Source organism: Oculina patagonica, chromosome 9 (genome assembly GCF_052425735.1).
Source record: "Oculina patagonica isolate OP01 chromosome 9, crgOcupat, whole genome shotgun sequence".
NCBI classification, from domain to species: Eukaryota; Metazoa; Cnidaria; class Anthozoa; order Scleractinia; family Oculinidae; genus Oculina; species Oculina patagonica.
The window spans coordinates 11,423,680-11,443,703 of NC_135766.1; the positions used below are offsets into that span (position 1 = coordinate 11,423,680).

The 20,024-nt window shown below is 39.0% G+C and overlaps 2 protein-coding genes across 3 annotated transcripts in view; both read left to right on the forward strand.

Annotated features, from left to right (window-relative positions):
• The window catches only part of LOC144666791 (transmembrane and coiled-coil domain protein 3-like), a 31,192-nt gene extending 21,201 nt beyond the window's left edge, over nucleotides 1-9,991 (forward strand). For both annotated transcript variants that reach the window (XM_078528180.1, XM_078528181.1), the window contains exons 11-20: nucleotides 1,454-1,477; nucleotides 2,553-2,641; nucleotides 3,619-3,694; nucleotides 4,264-4,323; nucleotides 5,273-5,399; nucleotides 5,694-5,747; nucleotides 6,057-6,125; nucleotides 6,308-6,424; nucleotides 7,027-7,214; nucleotides 9,024-9,991. In XM_078528180.1, coding sequence (XP_078384306.1) covers nucleotides 1,454-1,477; nucleotides 2,553-2,641; nucleotides 3,619-3,694; nucleotides 4,264-4,323; nucleotides 5,273-5,399; nucleotides 5,694-5,747; nucleotides 6,057-6,125; nucleotides 6,308-6,424; nucleotides 7,027-7,214; nucleotides 9,024-9,216 — 997 coding nt within the window. In that variant the 3' untranslated portion in view covers nucleotides 9,217-9,991. The remainder of the gene's footprint in view (nucleotides 1-1,453; nucleotides 1,478-2,552; nucleotides 2,642-3,618; nucleotides 3,695-4,263; nucleotides 4,324-5,272; nucleotides 5,400-5,693; nucleotides 5,748-6,056; nucleotides 6,126-6,307; nucleotides 6,425-7,026; nucleotides 7,215-9,023) is intronic.
• Nucleotides 9,992-13,008: 3,017 nt separating this feature from the next.
• LOC144665786 (putative peptidyl-tRNA hydrolase 2) lies at nucleotides 13,009-19,245 on the forward strand. Its single transcript, XM_078527078.1, has 5 exons — nucleotides 13,009-13,210; nucleotides 14,364-14,456; nucleotides 15,488-15,723; nucleotides 17,808-17,922; nucleotides 18,761-19,245. The coding sequence occupies exons 1-5, from the start codon at nucleotides 13,031-13,033 to the stop codon at nucleotides 18,845-18,847; spliced, it is 711 nt and encodes a 236-aa protein (XP_078383204.1). The 5' UTR covers nucleotides 13,009-13,030; the 3' UTR covers nucleotides 18,848-19,245.
• The last annotated feature ends 779 nt before the right edge of the window (nucleotides 19,246-20,024 follow it).

Below are 20,024 nucleotides of genomic sequence, written 5' to 3' on the forward strand. Positions count from 1 at the left end.
ACATTAGCAAGCGGCTGTAAGCTTGAACAGGACTTTGACTAGCGAAAAATATTATTGTTTTTAGCTATTTTCAGAAAATACAATTATTTTTTTCACATCAGGGGTCACCCTGCTTCTCTGCCATTTGACAAAAAAATAGCGAAGAGTCACGTTTTTAGCCTTGTGTTTTTTTCGTTTTATGTTGCTAAAATTATCCACATATCTATTTTGTTGTTTAGATTGGTTTGTTTAGTGGCCAGTCTTCAGTTAGTTTTAATTTCGGCTTTTTAGTTAATCTTTAATAAACAAAAGAAAAAGAATTGCTTGTTTTTGTCGGCTTGGTGTATGCAAATTTCAAACTGTAAAAGTGATGAATATTGAATAATTTATAAAAATTCCCTCTTGTTTTGAACAGCGGAAAGTGAAAAGTGTGATTTCGAATTGATATCTTTGTTTCGTGTTGGCACTTCGAAGGAAGTGGCATGCGTTTATCATCGAATTTATTTCATGGGAAGTGTTAAAGCCTCGCTTTCTCTGCCGAAGATCTTTGTGAACGAGTCGACGGGTCGTGAAATCGTTCAGCCGGCTTTCCTATCGCCCAAGTGCGGTCGAAATCTGCGGACTACCCTCCATAAACACAGATCGTGTGTTTGGGCGTAAGTCGACGTTTAGAGTATTTTATGTTTTGTAATAATTTTCGCACGTTCTGTCTTCCATGTGAAGTCGTTTGAAAATCGCTCGGTTAATTACATATGTATGCTTGTTTCATTTACATCGAAAACAGAACGGGCTTTGAAGCGAGGTGTATTGAAAGGGAGGATCACAATTACTATAATTATGTTGTTAGATAGATGTTCCGAAAATTAGATTTACGATTTGGACAATTAGATTTATATAAAATGTATGCTCGCGTTTATATTTGTTGATTTCGTGAAGTTGTACACGAGAAGGGTTTCTCGTTTTAGTTTTCTCTGTGCACGAATGAGAGCAGATTTGTGGATGTCTATATATAGTATATTTTTCTCTTATTGTTTAAAAATCAAAAAAGAGTTTATGAAAGTCTGAATTTGTCCTTTAAAACATGAAACGTAAAAACAAGTAGAGTGTTTGTAGTTGTGCATGCGATTCTCAAATTCGGCATTTGTCTTAGCTTTGTCTGTGTCTACAGATCTGAACTTTGTTTACTTTAAATGACATTGTATTTATAAACTTGCGTTGTGGATCCATCTTATGCTCGGCGGCAAAATTTGCTTAAATTACCTAGTAATGCTAAGTACGGTTCTAAGTTTAAAGTATTGGTGCAGAATAATCAAATCTATTTTAGAATTCATATTATTTTTTATTATTAAAATAAACATTCCACTCGAGGACACGCAGTTGTTTCGACATTAAACTGGGTTTATTTATGCAGTTTTTCGGCGGGCCTTTTGTTTAAATAGTTTTTAATTCATTTATGTTTTTTTCTTCGCTTCAGGGGTGTTAGAGATGGTGTCAAAGGGTAAGAGTGACCATTTTTTTTATCTTTTGATGTTTTGCGAAGTTTTATAGCCATATGAATCGGTAATACTTTATTATTTTAGTCACCTGTGTTTAATAGATTAAGCTTAAATCCTTGCTAAGTTTGAGATTGCCAATTTCTTTTTTTCTTTAAATATACAATCCATTTTATATCTGCGAAGACCCACAACAATTAATTTTACGTATCTGTGAAATAATTGACTCGATAAGATATATATTTTCTTGTCATGACTATATCTGCATGCAAATTATTTAATTCAAATTGAAATTTCTCTTCAGGAAGTTTGGCTGTCATTTTTTGGAAAGCAGTACTCTATAGGCTTGAATGACGTTTGCCGGCAGAATTTCGATGGCAATAGACAAATTTATGAGAATTTAAATAAGGAAAAAGCAGAATAAGTTAATTTACCAGCAGAAGTTTTATTCAAGCCTGCTGTTCAACAAAATCAGACAATGGTTTCCAAAAAAGCTGTTGGGTTTCGTCGGCGAACGAGTGAATTGCACAATAAATTATTGTCGGTGTCATAGAGTTGACGAAGTACATTTTCGACATAAAAACTTTTATCTTCGCGAGGGATGCTAAGTACTTTCGATTGCTTATTTTACAAGTATCTCAAGATTCGCGAAAATTAATTCTTAAAAAAATTAAAATGATTAAATTTGGAAATACAGTTAACTATAAAATATAAGCGGAAAAACGAAACGACATTTCGACATTTATTTAGTTTGATAATAATGCTAAGTTGACACCGAAACGCCCTTCCGTTTTTTTGTTAATTTTTATAGTTAACTCCAAAAATACCCCACCGAATTTGGACCGACTCCTTTTGCAATACATGTACGTTATTATAGAAAATTAACGATACGTGTTATTAACGCGAATTTCAATAATAAGGAAATATTACGAATTCTAAATCTCATTAAAATAAATAAGGGTTAATAAAGATTAGTGTGGCTACCGTTTTAGGTTAACGTGGCTGAGAGTAGCTATTCCTTACTGGTTTTAAAAGGGAATTTTCTTTGGCTAACGGTAATTTTTCACATTTGTTGTGTAGGGCGGTTACCAAGCCTCTTGAGATTATAAAGCATCGAAGGTTTGGAAGTGCAGAGAATGTAAGCACCACTGCGTCAAGTCCCGGATCAAGTACGTATCCTGTCTGTTTTGATTACAGTGATGATCGATTAAGCGCCGCGGCGCTTATTTAATTTTCCCTGTTAAAGGTGCGGTGCTTATTCGAGTAGCGGCGCAGTACTTTTCACTGCATGAGAACTCCTTCCTTCGCGTAAGAGAGGGGAAGGATAGCAGTGTCTAAAGTCAAAATATATTTGTGTACAATTGGGTTGCGTTTAGTGTTTACAGCTTGGTATATTACTGGGTAAGTTTCAAGGATTTTTTGGTACGCGAGGGCTTAAAATTCGGGTACGACTTCACTATGCTACACTATTTGACGGGAAAAAGCGTGGTAGCCGTTGTCATAGTTTCTATTTGCCATTTTTTTTTTTTGTGAAAATCAGTTTCAAGTTCAACAAGTTCTCGAATAGTAGATGAGCTCATACATTTACGGCGCGGTGGCCTAATGGTTAGTGCGCCGGACGCCGGATAGAGCGGTCCAGGTTCGAGCCCCGGCCGGGGTCACTTGTGATGTGTTCTTGGGTAAGACACTTTACTCTCATAGTGCCTCTATTCACCCCGGTGTATAAATGGGAACCGGCGACATAATGCTGGGGGGAACCCTGCGATGGACTAGCATCCCATTCAGGGGGGAGTAGAAATATTCCTAGCCGCTTAATGCTACGGAAACCGGGATAAGCTCCGGCAGTGTGGGCCGCTTGGCTCGTGGCTTCCCTTTCATACGTTTACAATAACGAAATGGCAAACTATCCTTGGGAAGCTCAACAGTCGGTTATGGCGCTCACAGAGTAAAAAAATCTGAGATATATCTTCAGTAATCCTGGTCGTAATCGTTTTTGAAACTGAAGGTGTTATTGTCTGGGAGAAACTTCAGAATACCCGGCCACTTCATGTGTGTCTGCTAAAAAAGTCGATATGTTTTTTTTCAGGGAGTTGTATAAGGTTTGTTGTTGTTGTAACTTGGTTTTTTGTTTTTGTTTTTATCGCAGAGATAGATGGACTTGCAGAGGAAGAACCCAGCAGTCCTGCAGGTGAAGATAGTTTCGCAGGAGATTCAAATCTCAGGTAAATATCAATTAGGTCGTCACGCAAAGGTTGCACTGGCGCACTTGCCTTGCGTGATGACACAAGAAACGGCTAGCGGCTGTGACAGAGGCTATGAGGGTGTGTTCTGTTCGGATATGGTAACTGTTTCGGGAGAAAAAACGAGCAACAGAGTTTTGGTGTTATTCCAGCGAGGGAAACGGCCAAAACGTGATCTAGCCGGCTTTCGGACCATGTCAGTGTTTCGACCACGAGTAACGTTGGCTGTCACGCAACGTGTGACAGTTCGATGAAATCGGACAGGGTTCATGGGAAGGGGCATTGCATGACATCGCAAAGTAACAGCGACTGCGAAAATGAAATTGGGCAAGGTTATTGCCGTTGAAAAAGGGGATATGTACACAGGCTAATTCAAGAGATATTTCACGCTTCATAGGTTTTTATTTGAAGTCGGGAGGAGGAATTAACATATCATTTTGGGGGAGGGTAACTTACATGCAGGACAGTTTGCTGTGAAAGTTTAAGCTTATGAGTGCGAAGACAATGTGGAGGTTTTAAACTCAGATTCTGTGTAATTTGTCTTATTTCAGTCCAGCCAGATACAATAGCGACGATGATTCATCGAGTGTAGCTTCAGCTACGCACATCGGGTGAGTATGAAACACAGACAGATAAATTCCATGCGTGCCTTGCATTTTCTGTTATTATCCCATGGATTCCCCTATCACTCCCCTCCCTTTAATTTTGTACTGTAAAATTCCGGTTATTAGCCCCCCGGTTATAGGCCCATCTACCTGAAAACAAAAAAAATACATCCGATTTTAAGCCCCCCCCCCCCCCCTCCCTCCGGATGACAGTACTGAACAGGGCTAAATGTTGCTTTATTATGCGTTTTTAACCTAGAAACGTATTTCGATCAACACTCCCGTGGCTCGTTTCGAAACTTTTTTTTTGTTCCGCTTATAAGCCGTCCCAGATATAAGCCCCTCCGCTTATAAGCCCACACAAAACCCCTTACGAAGTTGTATAAGCCCAGGTCTTATAACCGGAATTTTACGGTATATGTTATGCTAATCCATCAAAGGTTACCCTGATATTTTTTGTCACGTCGACCCAACAATTTACCGGCGGTACATATTAATACTCCTGGCCCCCGTTGTTCAAAGGGTGGATAACGCTATCCACCGGATAAATCACTATCCAGTGGATAGCGAAGAAGGTTTTGTGTGACAGTTTTCCACTGGATAGTGATTTATCCGGTGGATAGCGTTATCCACCATTTGAACAACTGGGCCCTGTGGAGAGAGGCACTTTCAATGCGAAGTGTCTCCGCGGCTTCCACGAGCTTTGTGGTTAATACCTTTTTTAATTGTTGGATTAACCGCATTTTAAACTTTTCAGTGTTTCATTTGCATTCCCGACTAACTTTCGTTCGCAAAACATTGTTGTAATCCGCCAAAAAAAAATACAAGTTGATTATTTTCCTGTTTGTCCTAGACGTGCTGGAAATCAAGTTACTATTTGTTGTATGTGTATAAATCTATGCCCGCCGTAATTTTTTACAAGATTGTTAACAATCTGTGCACGTATCTTCCTTAGCCCGTCACATCCAGGAAACAGCCCACGTCACAGTCTCCCTCCCAGTCCCCCCACGTCCTATGAACAGGATATCATCGAACTTCGTGAAACTAACGCCAGTTTACAGGAGGTCATAGAAAACTTGAGGGTATGTTTTATTATTTTTATTTTGAATAGTCAAACACTGGTGGGAAATGCGAAGGTGCGAGTAAGGGGTATTTGTGAGACGATTACAAGCAAGGTAGCTGATAAAAAATATCAAGTCCGAGGTTCTGAACTGGGAAAGGAAAAATTCTAAAAACCTAATTTCGCTTCCCATCTTGCCAACAGGCAAGTGAAAACGTACAATCTTATGATCTTCTTGAAATAAATTCATACACCTGAGGTGATATTTTGAGAGTAAGATCAGAGAATGGTGGCTAATAACATCCTTTTCTTTCAGCGACAGTTAGACTTTGTGGCCGAATCACTGCAAGAGGAAAGGTGCAATTCCGAGGTTTGGAGATTTTTTATGCTTTACTATGATTATTCTAACTGTAGAATAAAAGTACCATTTATATCGCAATCTCATCTGAAGAAATTTTTGAGCCGGCGATTCTCGTTTCATATGTTGCTAATGACATGGCTTACGTGAAGTACCTGATGACGTGCTGACGTGTCAATTTCAGAGTTCTGAGAAATTCTTCGGCAACTTCGGCAAGGACCATTCTCTCGCCTATATTATTTTAATGTTTCATTAAGACTATTTACCGTTTTCAAACGTTTCTAGGCTCACATATCAATAATACTTTCTTTTCTTTTATAGCAACTTCGAGATTTACTCAATAGCATCACAACGGAATGGAACGACGTGTCAGAATTACGTCAGAACGAGGTGAGCAGTAAATCCCCTTGAAGGGGAGGGGTAGGGCGAATCACACTTAAGCATAATTCAGACTATAAAGACACAACACTCTACAGTACAGTTACGTGACCCAGAAACGAGCGTGACAGTAGCGTGATCAAGCCTGCTTCATGTACAAAAGCGCATGTAACGTGTTTTTTGTATTTTCGTAGATGATAACTGTGAAACAAGAACTTGAACGAGCCGAAGAGCGCATTGAGTTGGTGGAGTACCGGTCAGCGGAACGAGCAAGCGAAATTGAAGAGGCACTTGATTCATACGTCACTAGGGTAAGACATGGTACAATTGTGGAGGACCTCCCTCCCCCTCGAGAGAACATGCAATTGCTCTGGTTATGCAAATAACACACTCAAGTGGAATAAATTGTAGACTATGAAATTAATAATGAAAATGTGAGTTACCCGAGGTCGTGAGGAGCTTGTAATAACACAAGACGAAACAGATCTATCCATACGAAAAGAAATTGTAAATGGTTTGAACCCAGGACTATCAGAAGTTCGTCGGTATGGTGTGTTTGTCCGGGTGAGAGTAGTTCTGAAAAGAACTGTTGTCGGTGACCGACGTTTCGACAATCTGAGCGGAAGTAAAAAATCTGGCCAATCAGTTACCATCGACTGACAGCAACTTTTCACTCAACTCTGAAAATGACTTCCGCTCAAATTGTCGAAACATCAGTAAGCACCAACAACATTCCTTTTAAGAATTTCCCTCAGCTGAAAGATCACACTATATAAACTTTTTTAATGAAATGTTAATACTTTGGGAATGAGTTAGAAAATTGAAGATTTTGAGGCTGGGACCTGAAGCATTTGACCAAAACTTGCTGGTTCTCGACTATGTGATAACATTCAGTTGTTATCTTTTTTTGTAGGTTTTAAAAATCGAAGCTATACAACAACAAAGTCAACAGATGATGGGACTGGATGATTACTTGGATCAGAGCGCTCAGGCGAAAGCACTCTTATCAAAATTTCTTACCATGGTGCTCGCCATCTTACAGATTGTACTTATCATATGCACAACGCTAGCAAGAATAGTTATTCCCTTTACAAGGACGCGGTAAGTTCTGTTAGATGTTTTGCTGTCACTGCGGATCACCTAGCGACGGAGTCCGAGTCGAAATCGTAAGATCGCTTACGACGAAATGAAAATCGAAAATCGGAGCCGTAAGCGGCAGGTGTCATAGCTCGCGGAATCGTAGTCGGAAAAGAACGTTTTCATTTTTTTTAGATTGCGCTTATTTTATTACTCCGTCGCTTCTAATTCGATTCAGTGACAACTAGATTGTTGAAGTCGCAAGCAGAAACAGAACAACAAACCAATCACAGTGTTAGTTCTCACGCTCTTTGAGAGCGTCGTTTCTGATTGCTACTCCGACAATCTAGATTTTACTTAATTACTAGTAGTACCTATCGGTAAGTGCCAACGAGCGAAATACTCATGTTTCTTCATAAGAACAGATATTGAATGGTTTTTGATAGAACTATATTTGAAATGACCACTGTTATGGTAAATTGTATTTTAGGTAATATGCAATAAAAGGGCTATTTCTCTGGTGTTCTGAAATGACACAGGCTTGATAGCCTGCGTAGCAGGCGCCGTAGTTTCCAGCGCGCGTATTCTCGCGATCGCGCACTCTTTTAAACACACTCAAAAACGTACACAGATGTCTGCTACGCTAACTTGAACGGTCAAGGATTATTTGGAGACAAAATTTTTATTCAAGTTTACATTACATTTGCCGTTAGAAGCAAACAACTTTTGACTTTCTTGTGTGTATGTCATGCAGTAATTTTAGTGAGCGTCGCTTTGAATTGATGTTATTCCTACGCGGAGAGAAAATGCGTGCCAAATAAAATATAAACGGTATTTGATTTGGAAGAAATCATCGGTCAAAAATTACTATAAACACAATCAACACTAAAAGGAAGCATTTACTCGACTTCAGCAATCTCATAAGTCAAGAAAACTCTATTTAAAGTCAACAGTCCGCTTTTGATTTTCATGTCTCTCTTCGATCGTAAATCAAAGGACTCCAAAGTCGAAAGATTATTTCATCGCTTTGAAGACCTTGATGTTCATTTTTTCGGCGGTCGAATATTCTGTAGGGTATTCTCTTTCGATTTATAGTTCCCTAAAGGTGTATTTATCGGTAAAGGGTTGAATGACCACATTGAAAATTTTAACAGCGAGCCGCGTGGACGCCATTTTGGTTATTTGCTCTCTAGCAAGGAGTGAGAGACTGGGAACCAGTTGGGAAGAACAATACAACCCAAATATGGGGTTTACTTACACCCAAATATGGTAAAAAAAAAAAAAGTCCCTTACGCAGAACGTAAGATTTTCTCTGCCTATACACTCATACGCACACGGCTCTATGATTCTGCCGCCTCGACAGCCTCACCTCTTGGCTCGGCTGTCTCGTTGGCAATAAGCGGTGCAGTCATAAGCCTAATCGGATCTTCGGATCTTCGCTTACGACTCCGTCGGTTTGATTTTCACGATATCGTAACACTTTGCGCTTCTGATTACGACTCCGACATATCGCTAACTAGTGAAAACCAGCCTTTAAGAGTGTGCATCTCTCGTACTAATAAACATTTTCCCTGCCATTTTATCAGTATTTCATTTTGGGCACTCTACAAACCAGTTCCCCAGGTTCTTAAACTAGTTAGTCTGGTTCATCAGCCAATAAGAGCGATGGCAATAAACGTTTTTTGCTTCCCCCGAACGCAGACGTTTCTTTGCCTTGTCACGGACACGCAATTGTTTCTCTCCAACAAAGATTTACCTGGGTGAAAAGATTGCTTGACAAACCTAAGAATTGTTTGTAGACCTGCAATAAAACTGTTACCTTTTGTCTTTTAGGTTCCGGATTGCAGTAACAAGCGTCGTCATTTTAACACTGGCGGTGTTATGGAGATACCAAGAGAGTGACAATGTACGGCTTGCTATGGACAGCGTGACAGGACAGTTCACAATAGTAAAAGACAGAGTCATGTCTCTAGGAATTCCGCTACAAAATTTTGTACAAAAGATATATAAAAGAGACAAGTCATGACACCCAGAGATGGAAGTCTACAGTGGAATGAATAATGGGATTTCTTTGAGTAGCAGAGGAATCTGTGTTAAAAATACTCAAGCGACCTGGAATTACACATCTACAAATTTCAGACCTATCACTTTCTGTGGCTTACTTCACATTTTTTTTTTCAATCAGAATGTAATAGGCATTTTTTTAGGAGTAAGACTTTTGCGCCGTTCGAAACAGGTGCAATTTGCAATTTTTTCACTCCACTTATTTACACATTTTGGGCAAAATCAAATGGTTTTTAGGGTCCTGTGAATGCCTATAACGTTAACAATTACCCTTTTTTAAAAATTATTTCACGGTTCGCGATCATTGTCGTAACGTCTAGCGCTCTCTGTTGTAAATAAAGCTTGAAAAGAAAGACTAGACCGCTGACGACATATCAAAGAATTAAGTGAAACCGAATAGTGCGATCTTTTACAAATAGTTTCGCAGCAAACAACTCCCTTAAACTTTAATTTATTTTATTCACAGGCCAAAAGAAAACAAACCGTCGTGATGATTTTTACAGCGAAATGATTGTTTATTTATTTAATATTACAAAGAAGAAAAATTAAAGTAACTTGGCCAATAAAATTTATTTCAAACGCCAAGATCCTCGTGGTAACTAAACAATTGATCCATTCAGAAGAAATTTAACATTAGGACAGACGTTTATATAGTTTAAAACCAGGCAATTCATTGTCAGTGACCTTTGGTATCAAATGAATTTGAATAAATTATATATGACCTATTGGTCGGGGAATTACGTGGTGTTTTTTGTTTTTGTTTCTTCTTATGGTTGTATTATAATCTGTGGGCCAACCTCGTTCCCAGGGTATCCCCCCCTCCCCCGCCTAGAGCGAGAGACGGAGAGTGGCAGGGTATCCTCCCTCCCCCGCCTAGAGCGAGAGACGGGGAGTGGCAGGGTATCCCCCCTCCCCCGCCTAGAGCGAGAGACGGAGAGTGGCAGGGTATCCCCCCTCCCCCGCCGAGAGCGAGAGACGGAGAGTGGCAGGGTATCCCCCCTCCCCCGCCTAGAGCGAGAGACGGAGAGTGGCAGGGTATCCCCCTCCCCCGCCTAGAGCGAGAGACGGGGAGTGGCAGGGTATCCCCCCTCTCCCCGCCTAGAGCGAGAGACGGGGAGTGGCAGGGTATCCCCCCTCCCCCGCCTAGAGCGAGAGACGGAGAGTGGCAGGGTATCCCCCCTCCCCCGCCTAGAGCGAGAGACGGGGAGTGGGAGACTCTTGGGAACGAGGTGGTTTGTTGTGGTTTGCTTTTTTGTTTGTTTTTGCCCAAAGAGATGGTTAGTGTTTTTCAGTAGGGGGTAGGGGTCCTACCGATCTCTTATTTTCTGTTCGATTCTTCCTCGGGGAGGAGTATCTCTTAAAAAAAAAAAACCAACAACAAACACAAGGAAAATGTCAATTACTGTGCTGTGTATCCATTTGGTGTCATGATTGTCTCAAGTCTGGACTACCCATATAAATATGATGGGCGTTGGCGTCACCGCTAGGCATGAATAGATTGTGCCGGTAAATTCAGGAAAAGTTGCTTCACAATATACCCAAAAGTTGCTCTAAAGGTGCTCAAATATCAAAAAGTTGCCACCAAAATTTAGAAAAGTTGCTTGCTCTAGAGTCGTTTTGTTTAAGATAAATACTCAAAACGTGTTTGTTTGTTTGTTTCCATTTAAACATTTTCATTAAATATTCTTACAATCATTAAAAGAGGCCAAAAAGCCATTGTTATATGAGAAATATAAATACTTTGTTGTAAAATCAAGATACTCTTTAAACTCAACATAACTTAAATAACAGATAAAAAATAGAAAATAAAAAAAAGATAAAAATCCTTCGAAATGAAACGACCTTTTTATGGCTTGGATCGGTTTTATATCAATTTGTTGCTTAAAAGTTGCCAAGAAAGGTAAAAATTGCCCAAGGTTGCTGGTAATTCAAAAAGTTGTTCAAAAAGCTAAAAGTTGCTCAAAAGTTGCCGAGCACAATCTATTTATGCCTAGAATCTTGCCTGCTCTTTTCAGGCATTTAATACGCAGACGTCGAAACCAGAGAGAGATGAAAATGGGCTGGCGAAAAGTTTTTTTGATGTTTAACCTATTATTGTTTTAAACGTCCCTTGTCGGTACAGACCTTACTATTTTTTCCTTCTTTTTTATCCGAAACAGTTCCGTAGACTACTTGTAATGTCAGTCGGCGCGTCGGGACTTGGCTGGGACCGTGCGGAAAAGAGCCTCTTGTGCCAATCCGAACATCAAACTGATGCATAAGAAATTCAATATCTGCTGTTCACTAGCTCTATCGCCCTGTATTTTGGTTTGCCACTTTTTCCCCCTGTATTTTTTTTCTTTGAACAAACCACAGGCAGACCACCCTATGTGTTCGTGGTTAATAATTGTTGACATAAGGTCATGTTGAAATCAATGGCGAAAATAGAAGATATATAGAGAAACATTACGTCGGCTTCGATTTACTACAAAATATAAAATTTACTCTAAATGATTCAATAAAAGTTAAAGTGTATATGACATGAAAAATATTTTCTGCTTATTTGAAAGGCCTTTCGAAATACAGAAGAATGGCGTTTTTCTTTTCGAAATATCTTTTTTCGTTTCAGAGATATTGACGTTTTTGTATTATGCAAATTAGATCAGTGATGACGTCACAAGATTTGACTCTAAAAATGGTAAAATACTGAATAAACAATATCTCTATAACTATTGAAGTAGTGTTCTTGAAACTTGGCACCACAAATGTGCATCACAAAAGAAACAAAATGACACCCTTAGTATTGTTGCCATAGCAACTCTTTCAGCTCCAGTCTCTCTCTGTCAAAAAGACAAATATCCTCATATCTGACCTCTAAAGTGAGACAAAGGGTCCTGCTTAGAACAGACATAGTTCCTATATTGCCTTAATTCCCACCATTGGTTTGGCTGCGCTAGATGGATCTTGGTTTAAGACAAAAACTGGGAATTTCAGTTTTTATTGAGACAGCACCAGCGGCAAAACTGTTGTCATGGCAACAGCCCTAAGAGTAACATTTTGTTTCTTTTGTGATGCACATTTGTGGTGCCAAGTTCCAAGAACACTGCTTTAATAGTTTTAGAGATATTGTTTATTCAGTATTTTACCATTTTTAGAGTCAAATCTTGTGACGTCATCACTGATCTAATTTGCATAATATAAAAACGTCAATATCTCTGAAACGAAAAAAGATATTTCGAAAAGAGAAACGCCATTCTTCTGTATTTCGAAAGGCCTTTCAAATGAGCAGAAAATATTTTTCATGTCATATACACTTTAAGATGAAATGCTGAATGTGTCTTGTGTCGTGTTTTTTGCCGCCCCGAGCCCTTTAAGACGTTTATTTTGCGAGATCATTTAGCGACCGTCGCTAAATGACGTCGCAAAATAAACGTCTTAAAGGGCTCGGGGCGGCAAAAAAAACACGACACAAGACACATTCAGCATTTCATCTTAACTTTTATTGAATCATTTAGAGTAAATTTTATATTTTGTAGTAAATCGAAGCCGACGTAATGTTTCTCTATATATCTTCTATATGCGCCATTGATTTCAACATGACCTTATGTCAACAATTATTAACCACGAACACATAGGGTGGTCTGCCTGTGAACAAACTGCTGAAAAAGGTGGCAGGCATCAGGGGACTGGCACTGGTTCTTTTAAAAATCAGTCAGCGGATTGTAAACTAAAATGTTGTACGTCATGTAACTATGTATTATAGTGTACCCGCTCGATTCAAAACTATTTCATTCAAGATGGCAGAAACTCCGGCAGACCCAACGAAGAAGGATCTTGCTCAAATTGTAAGCGGCTCGTCAGAAATAACGGAACAAGCTCAACCCCGGACTAGGAGAAAATCAAAGTATGATGGCCCAAACGAGGAGTTTTTGCAAATGCTGATGAATTTAGGAATATCCAGAAATGCAGCGGAGAAGGTAAAAAATATTCCGTGAGGTGCTCACGTGTCAAGCATGATCTTCTCACAGTATGAGGGCAGGGGTGATTGCATATGTACTGCCTTTTTTTACGAGATCGCAGCATAATTATATACTTGATTAGACCAAGCATGAACGATTTAAACAATTAACAACACGTGAAATGTGAAAAATAATTAATATGGCTGATTATAAGCTTACTTTTTAATTATAAATTTCCTTGCTGTCATTTTCGCATGAATGAAAAGAAATTTAAGAAAAGGTCTGCGTTGAGCCAAGCTGCCCAAAGAGCCGGAGCTTATCCCAGTTTCCGTTGCATTAAGCGACTAGGAGTATTTCTAGTCCCCTTTGGATGAGATGCTAGTCCAACGCAAGGTTACTCCCAGCATTAAATTTTGCGGGTACCCATTTATACACCTGGGTGAAGAGAGGCACTATGAGAGTAAATGTCTTTCCCAAGAACACAACACAATAACCTAGGCCAGGGCTCGAACCGGACTGCTAGATACGGAGTCCAGAGCGCTAACCAATAGGCTACCGCGTCTCCCTAATGTCAGAAGGATTATATGGAATAATTTTTATGCATTAAAGGACTATGTCGGATTTTAACTGATTTTTTAACCGCCAAAATTTATATAATTTTGTGTCACAGGAAACAAAAAATAACAGTCCATTTGTATTAAAAATTGCCACTTTAGCCCGGGTCAAACGAGGATGAGAGATTGATTATTCATCATACCATAAACACGCCAAGGCCGCGCCATGGCACTTTAGTTTGTTTTTAATACCCAAAAAAATCCCCTATTTGAATCAAGTCCCCCAAAAAGAATACTTGCCAAATCTTCCAACCCAAAAAAATCCTGGAACCGAAAATTTCAAACCCAAAAAATCCTTAGATCATCCCCGTCATTTACAAGCCGGAGTACCTACCAAATAAACTGACAAATAAACTGATCTACTAGTAATTATTTTGGTCCTAAAGAGTAACACTTGCTGGTGACACCTGTGGCAGGTGTCACAGGTTACCAGTTTAAATCAGAACAGTTTACAATAGGGTTTGGTTCAATGTTAGAACTACATGTACACTGCACCTCAATTACTGAGAAGATATCATGATGTTTGTAATGTTTCCATGCTGGTTTTCATCTTGCAGGGTCTATTTATGACAGATAACAGTTCTGTTGATGCTGCAGCCAGCTGGGTTCTGGATAATCAACATTTACCTGATATAGATGAACCTTTCAAGGTATGGTGACTATACTCGTAGTTACATGACACTTGAGTCAAGAAAGTAGCATTCTTTAACATTGTATTGTTGTACACCACAGTCCTTGAAAGTACATTTTGTACTTTTGCCATTGGTGTGTATTGAGCAGATCATGGGTAGTCTTGTCTATTATGTTGGTTGATATATCAGTCAACATTTGGTCAACTGATAGTTGGCCAGTAGTCAGTCCACACTCAGTCAATATTATTTCAGGTTGATACTATTGGTTGATTATCAGTGTCAGAAGACTATTTTGCAAGTGTTGACCAACTTTTGGCCAAGTGTCAACCGACAATCAGTCGACTCTCAATAGTTGGTCAACACTTGATAATAAAATTTGTAATAAAATTTGGAGTAGGCATGCAGCTAGAAGTAACTAACTGTTTGAAAGGATCTTTCTTTAAGAATAAGGCTCTGATAAGTCACCAGGACCTATGGTGGCTTAGGCAAATTATGGACCTATTCTCCCAGAGGAGAGCTAGGAACTAAGCCAAGTACATGTAACTCAGTAGTGGCTTAGACAAGCTCATTCTCATAAATGACCAGCTCTAACTGGTTGTGACCACTTTTCGTATTCCCGAGGTGTGGTTGCTTCCAAGTGCTTTGACTTCAATTCCCGGGGGAGGGACACCTATATGGAACGGACGGGAATGCTTGTCGGAAATTTTGAAAAGAACCCCTAAAAGAGACCAATTATCTGGGTGTGGCTCAAGCTTTTCTTGACCCCTAAAAGATACATGTACCAAAAAACTAAGAAAATAATTTATATAAATTTGTATAATTATTTCTTCGTGTGTAACCCTAAACAAGATCATTATGGTTAAAAATATTGCCATTTTGCCCGGAACACCCTAAGGGAGACCAAAAATCCAAAAGCGAGCAAGCGAGATGATGAGCATCCCCATCACTTTCATATGCGAGTCCCTCCCCCCCAGGCTATAAATTATTTAATTATTTCTGGCATAAACTAGCTGATCATCTTGATAATTATATTATCACTCCATCAACAGCTAGAGGATTATGATGCACCGGCGTTGGAAGCTCATCCATTTGAGAGAACATTTCCATTAGATGAAAAGACAATGAGGAGTCCTTACAAAATGGTGTTTGTTGTAAACACAGAACTTAACATGGGTGTCGGCAAGATAGCAGCTCAAGTTGGTCACGCTGCTGTAGGTCTCTATAAGATGATGTCATCACAGCCACAAAAGTACGACCACATCCTTGCGCAGTGGGATGATTTTGGGTAAGTGTTACTGTAATGGTGAAAAATAGTTGAAATACTGTACATAATATGCCGCACATGTAGCAAATTTTATCCACATAATAATTATTAATTTATTCTTTTTTTTTTTTACTTTTTGTGTCACCTATTAGTACATGTAGGTGTACCTTTGAATTATAGTAAAATGTATGGGACGGAACCCCGATATAACGATTCCTCGATATAACAATATAATTTTACTACCCCCTTGGCATATCGTTATATTGGGGTTCCACTGTATTGTCTGCATAAAAACTTAATTACAGCCCTGCATGCTGCATGGATTTTGCTGGGTTTTTGCTTCATCCCTCTTAGTCACACAGAAACAAATCTCCCAGTTTAATATCACTGTGTAAAATGCAATTGTAAAAAATATGTTGATTGAATAAAAAAATTTACATGCCGTGTATTTAACAAATAAAGAAGCCTAAGCCATGTTTTATACTGTCATAAAACACGACGGGCATTTGAGAACACGAAATGTAGAAAACATGAGCCGCAGGCAAATGTTTTCTACATTTCTCGAGTGTTCTCAAATGCCCGGAGTGTTTTATGACAGTATAAAACATGGCTTAGGCTTCTTTCTTTGCTTTATGATATAGATTTTAGACACCGCGAGTGAAAAGTTTAATTAAAAATATGTACAACAAGAGCGAGTAAACAAAGATGAAAAGCAGAAAATAGTTTACGGGAAGACCAGAAAACTGACACAATTTCATTCAGTATTCGACGTAAGATAGATAGATAGATAGTTTATTAATACAACTTCGCAACCTAAAAGGTTGATTTATGTCATATTTACAAATTTATAAAGCTATAAAAACTAACGATAAAATGTAAAAATATTTAAAGAACTATACAAGAGTGATTAAAATCCAAACTTAAGTACATTAGAGACAATAAAACTGTTTCTAAATCTATTAGTCTTAAAAACAGGGTTAAACTGGCGTGACTTTCTGAGGTTATAACTACTAAGATTCCGTGGGGGCAGTAAATTCCTCAGCCTACTGTCATTGTTCTCTAAAATGTTGTTAAACAATTTGTCCGTCAGGGCTTGTCTTCGACCTGACAGAGTGACTAGACTTGCCTTGTCGAGCGCTTCTTCATACGTAAAAAACGGAAAAATGATGCGCATCGCCCTCTTTTGCACTGCTTCTAGCTCACGGGAAAGATACGCAGGTAGACTTTCATTGAACACTGGACAGGCATATTCAGTGATAGGGCGAATGCAGGTACGATAGAACTGTACTAACTCGTTAGGACCTAGGCCTGAATGCTTTAACTGAGAAAGACAATACAGGCGTTTTCTAGCTTTCTTAACAACTTCAGCGATGTGATGGTTCCATTTAAGGTCGCTCGAAACGGTTACGCCTAGAATCTTAGCATACTTAACGGTATCAATTTGCCTGCCATTAATAAATAAGTAAAATAAGGCTTAGCATTTCAGGTAAGTTTGTTACCTTTTAATCTTGATCTTGTCTTTTTGAACTTCGATAAACTTCACCGACTGCACCGAGTGCAATTTCGTCTCAGCATAATATAGTAGTCTCGATGACATCCGTCCCTTGCTTCGTTCGACTTGAACAAGGCGTATAATTTCCAGAAAAGCTATTGCTTCGGATATTCCTGTAAACCTTAATTGTTGTCACAATCAAGTTCCAGCATGAATAGACGATTTAAGAGGAGATTGTCGAAGAAAATCTTCGAAAGGAAACTCTCTCGCTCGCTTTCCTTGCGAGTTTCATTCAACTCAAGCAGTGGACACCGCGCCACAATTTTTCCCGCCTCACTTCGTTTACATCAAAATGACATGTCCAGTGGATTTATACGTAAAAAGGAATTTAATAAAACAATTATTCCATTCGCCCTTGCTGGATACGAGTGGTTATAGCCAACGAACAGTCAACGACGCGCGAAGCACTCGAGGAAAGCTGACGAAAAACAATAAAACATGATTTTTCTATGTTTTATACTCTGATAAAACATAGGTTTTTAGCCAATCAGAGCGCGCGTAGACTCCTATCTATATTATAAAACCAGTTAATATTTAAAAATTGTTTTTTTAGGGGAACAAAGATTGTATTAAAAGGTGATAATTCTGCACACCTCTTTGATTTAGAAGATCTGGCTAAAAAGGCTCACATACCTCATTACCTTGTTCACGATGCTGGAAGAACACAGGTACATGCCTTGTTATTTAAACCCTTTAAGCCCCAATATGATATCCACATACAAATTCTACTGACTAATCTCCATACATTTTCTTGTAGTGTTAGTTGAAAGAATTTTTTTTAGAAAATCTCCTTTGGTGATCGTTTTATTGATTCTTATAACCTGTTCTCTTGATTAAATATTGTGCTCAAGGAGAAATTTGATGTAGGTCACTCTCTGGGGCTTAAAGGGTTAACACAGTATTGGTCACACACTAGTCAGAGCAGTTTTCAATTGAGTGTCATAAAACCAAAACCAAAGTAATCACTCTAGCCAATCACAAAAGACACAGACGGACCAGTTGGCCAATCAAAACTTGAAGCAAATACACATAGACGGCACGAAGCACGGGAAAACGTGCGTAAGGGAGTCACGATTGGTTTTGGCTATAGAACTTTCTGATTGGCTGAGAAAGTGGCGCGAAATTTTTAAACCAATCACCAAGCGTAGTAATGCAAAACCAAAGCAAATGCAAATTACCTTTGACACTCAAGTGAAAACAGCTCTAAAATGTCATGGTTAAGAAGTCAGTCTGCAAACCTTGGTGCCTTATCAGGGTGGCACCTAACTTGAGTTTTGAAAATATCAGGTGGCTAGGAATTTGATACTTGATTCCCTCAGCTGAGATGGGATGCTAGGTCAGAACATAAAAGTTTATCGAGACGAGGCTTTTTATTAGTGTCTGATTTGACATATAAGAGTCGAGATTTCCAGCACAAGGGCAAGTAGACTATTACACATTAGCTCTGTCACCTTTTTCATACATTAAGTTTTATTCACATTGTATGACAACTCTCTTTCCTTGCAGGTAGCGTCAGGATCATTGACAGTAATTGGTCTCTTTGGTTCAGCATCAGAAGTGGGAACTTTAACAGGAACACTGTTATTATTGTAAATCATGTCACTGGCCCGTACTCTATAGACGGAATTGATGTCAAACATCAAATGTGGCATTTATCAATCACAGGGGAACACAGGACAAAGCAAATTACTTGATTGAAGTTTGGTTGATTTGAACATGTAACATGTCTTTTTTCGGCCTTCAGAAAACGCGCCTTTCTTTGTGAGCTTAACACTGTAATGTATATCAACTCCATCCTGCAAGCTCAAGTACACTCTGTACTCGTAAACAGGAAATCAAGGTACAGAGAACAGTTGCCGAAGTTTGTAAGTTGCATAATTATGTGATAAAACATGAAGGTTCAATACCCAAGAATGATTAAATCCCAACCTTTCCTTTTCAGTAGGGAAACAAATAAAGTGAGGTCACTCAACTCAGTGGTCAGTTATGCAGCTGGTTATAAATACTGTTTAGCCCAGGGGGGGGGGGGGGTACTCCGACCTGTAAATGACGGGGATGATCGAATGAAGGCAAAACTCAGGACCCAAAAAATTCCCTAAGTCTTCCGACATTACCCCAAAAAAATCCCTGGAGCAAAAATAACCCCTAAAAAAATCCCTTGTCAAATATTACCCCTAAATTGCCAGGAGGGGCAATAACGCTCGCGTTTGGTATTCATCATACATGTACCATAAATACGCCAAGGCCGAGCCAAAGCACTTTTAGTTTGTTTTTTTGATCCCCTATTTGAATCAAGTCACCCAAAAAAATACTTGCTAAATCTTCTTACCCAAAAAACTCCCAGAATCGAAAATTTCAAACCCCAAAAATCCTTCGATCATCCCCGTCATTTACAAGCCAAAGTACCCCCCCCCCCGGGCTGTTTAGTTCAAAAAGTTACAACCCTCCTTACTTTCATACATTAAGCAACCATTTCGTGTCACTACTCTTTGAGGGTCTCAACTTCCTGAAGGTCGCAACTTCAGTAATGTTTAATAAAATGAGCAGCAGTGTTTTATCAAGTTTAAAACACGAGGCGCAGCCAAGTGTTTTATACTTGATAAAACACGAACTGCGAATTTATTGAACAGCTTAAAAATCTTCTGATGTAGATCAACTCATTCTTGCACTAATATTTAGATTTGGGATTATTTTGGCCTAGAAAATTGGACGCAAAGTTTAGCCGTGTCTTTATCAGATATAAAGACATTCATTAAACATTAATTTCTTT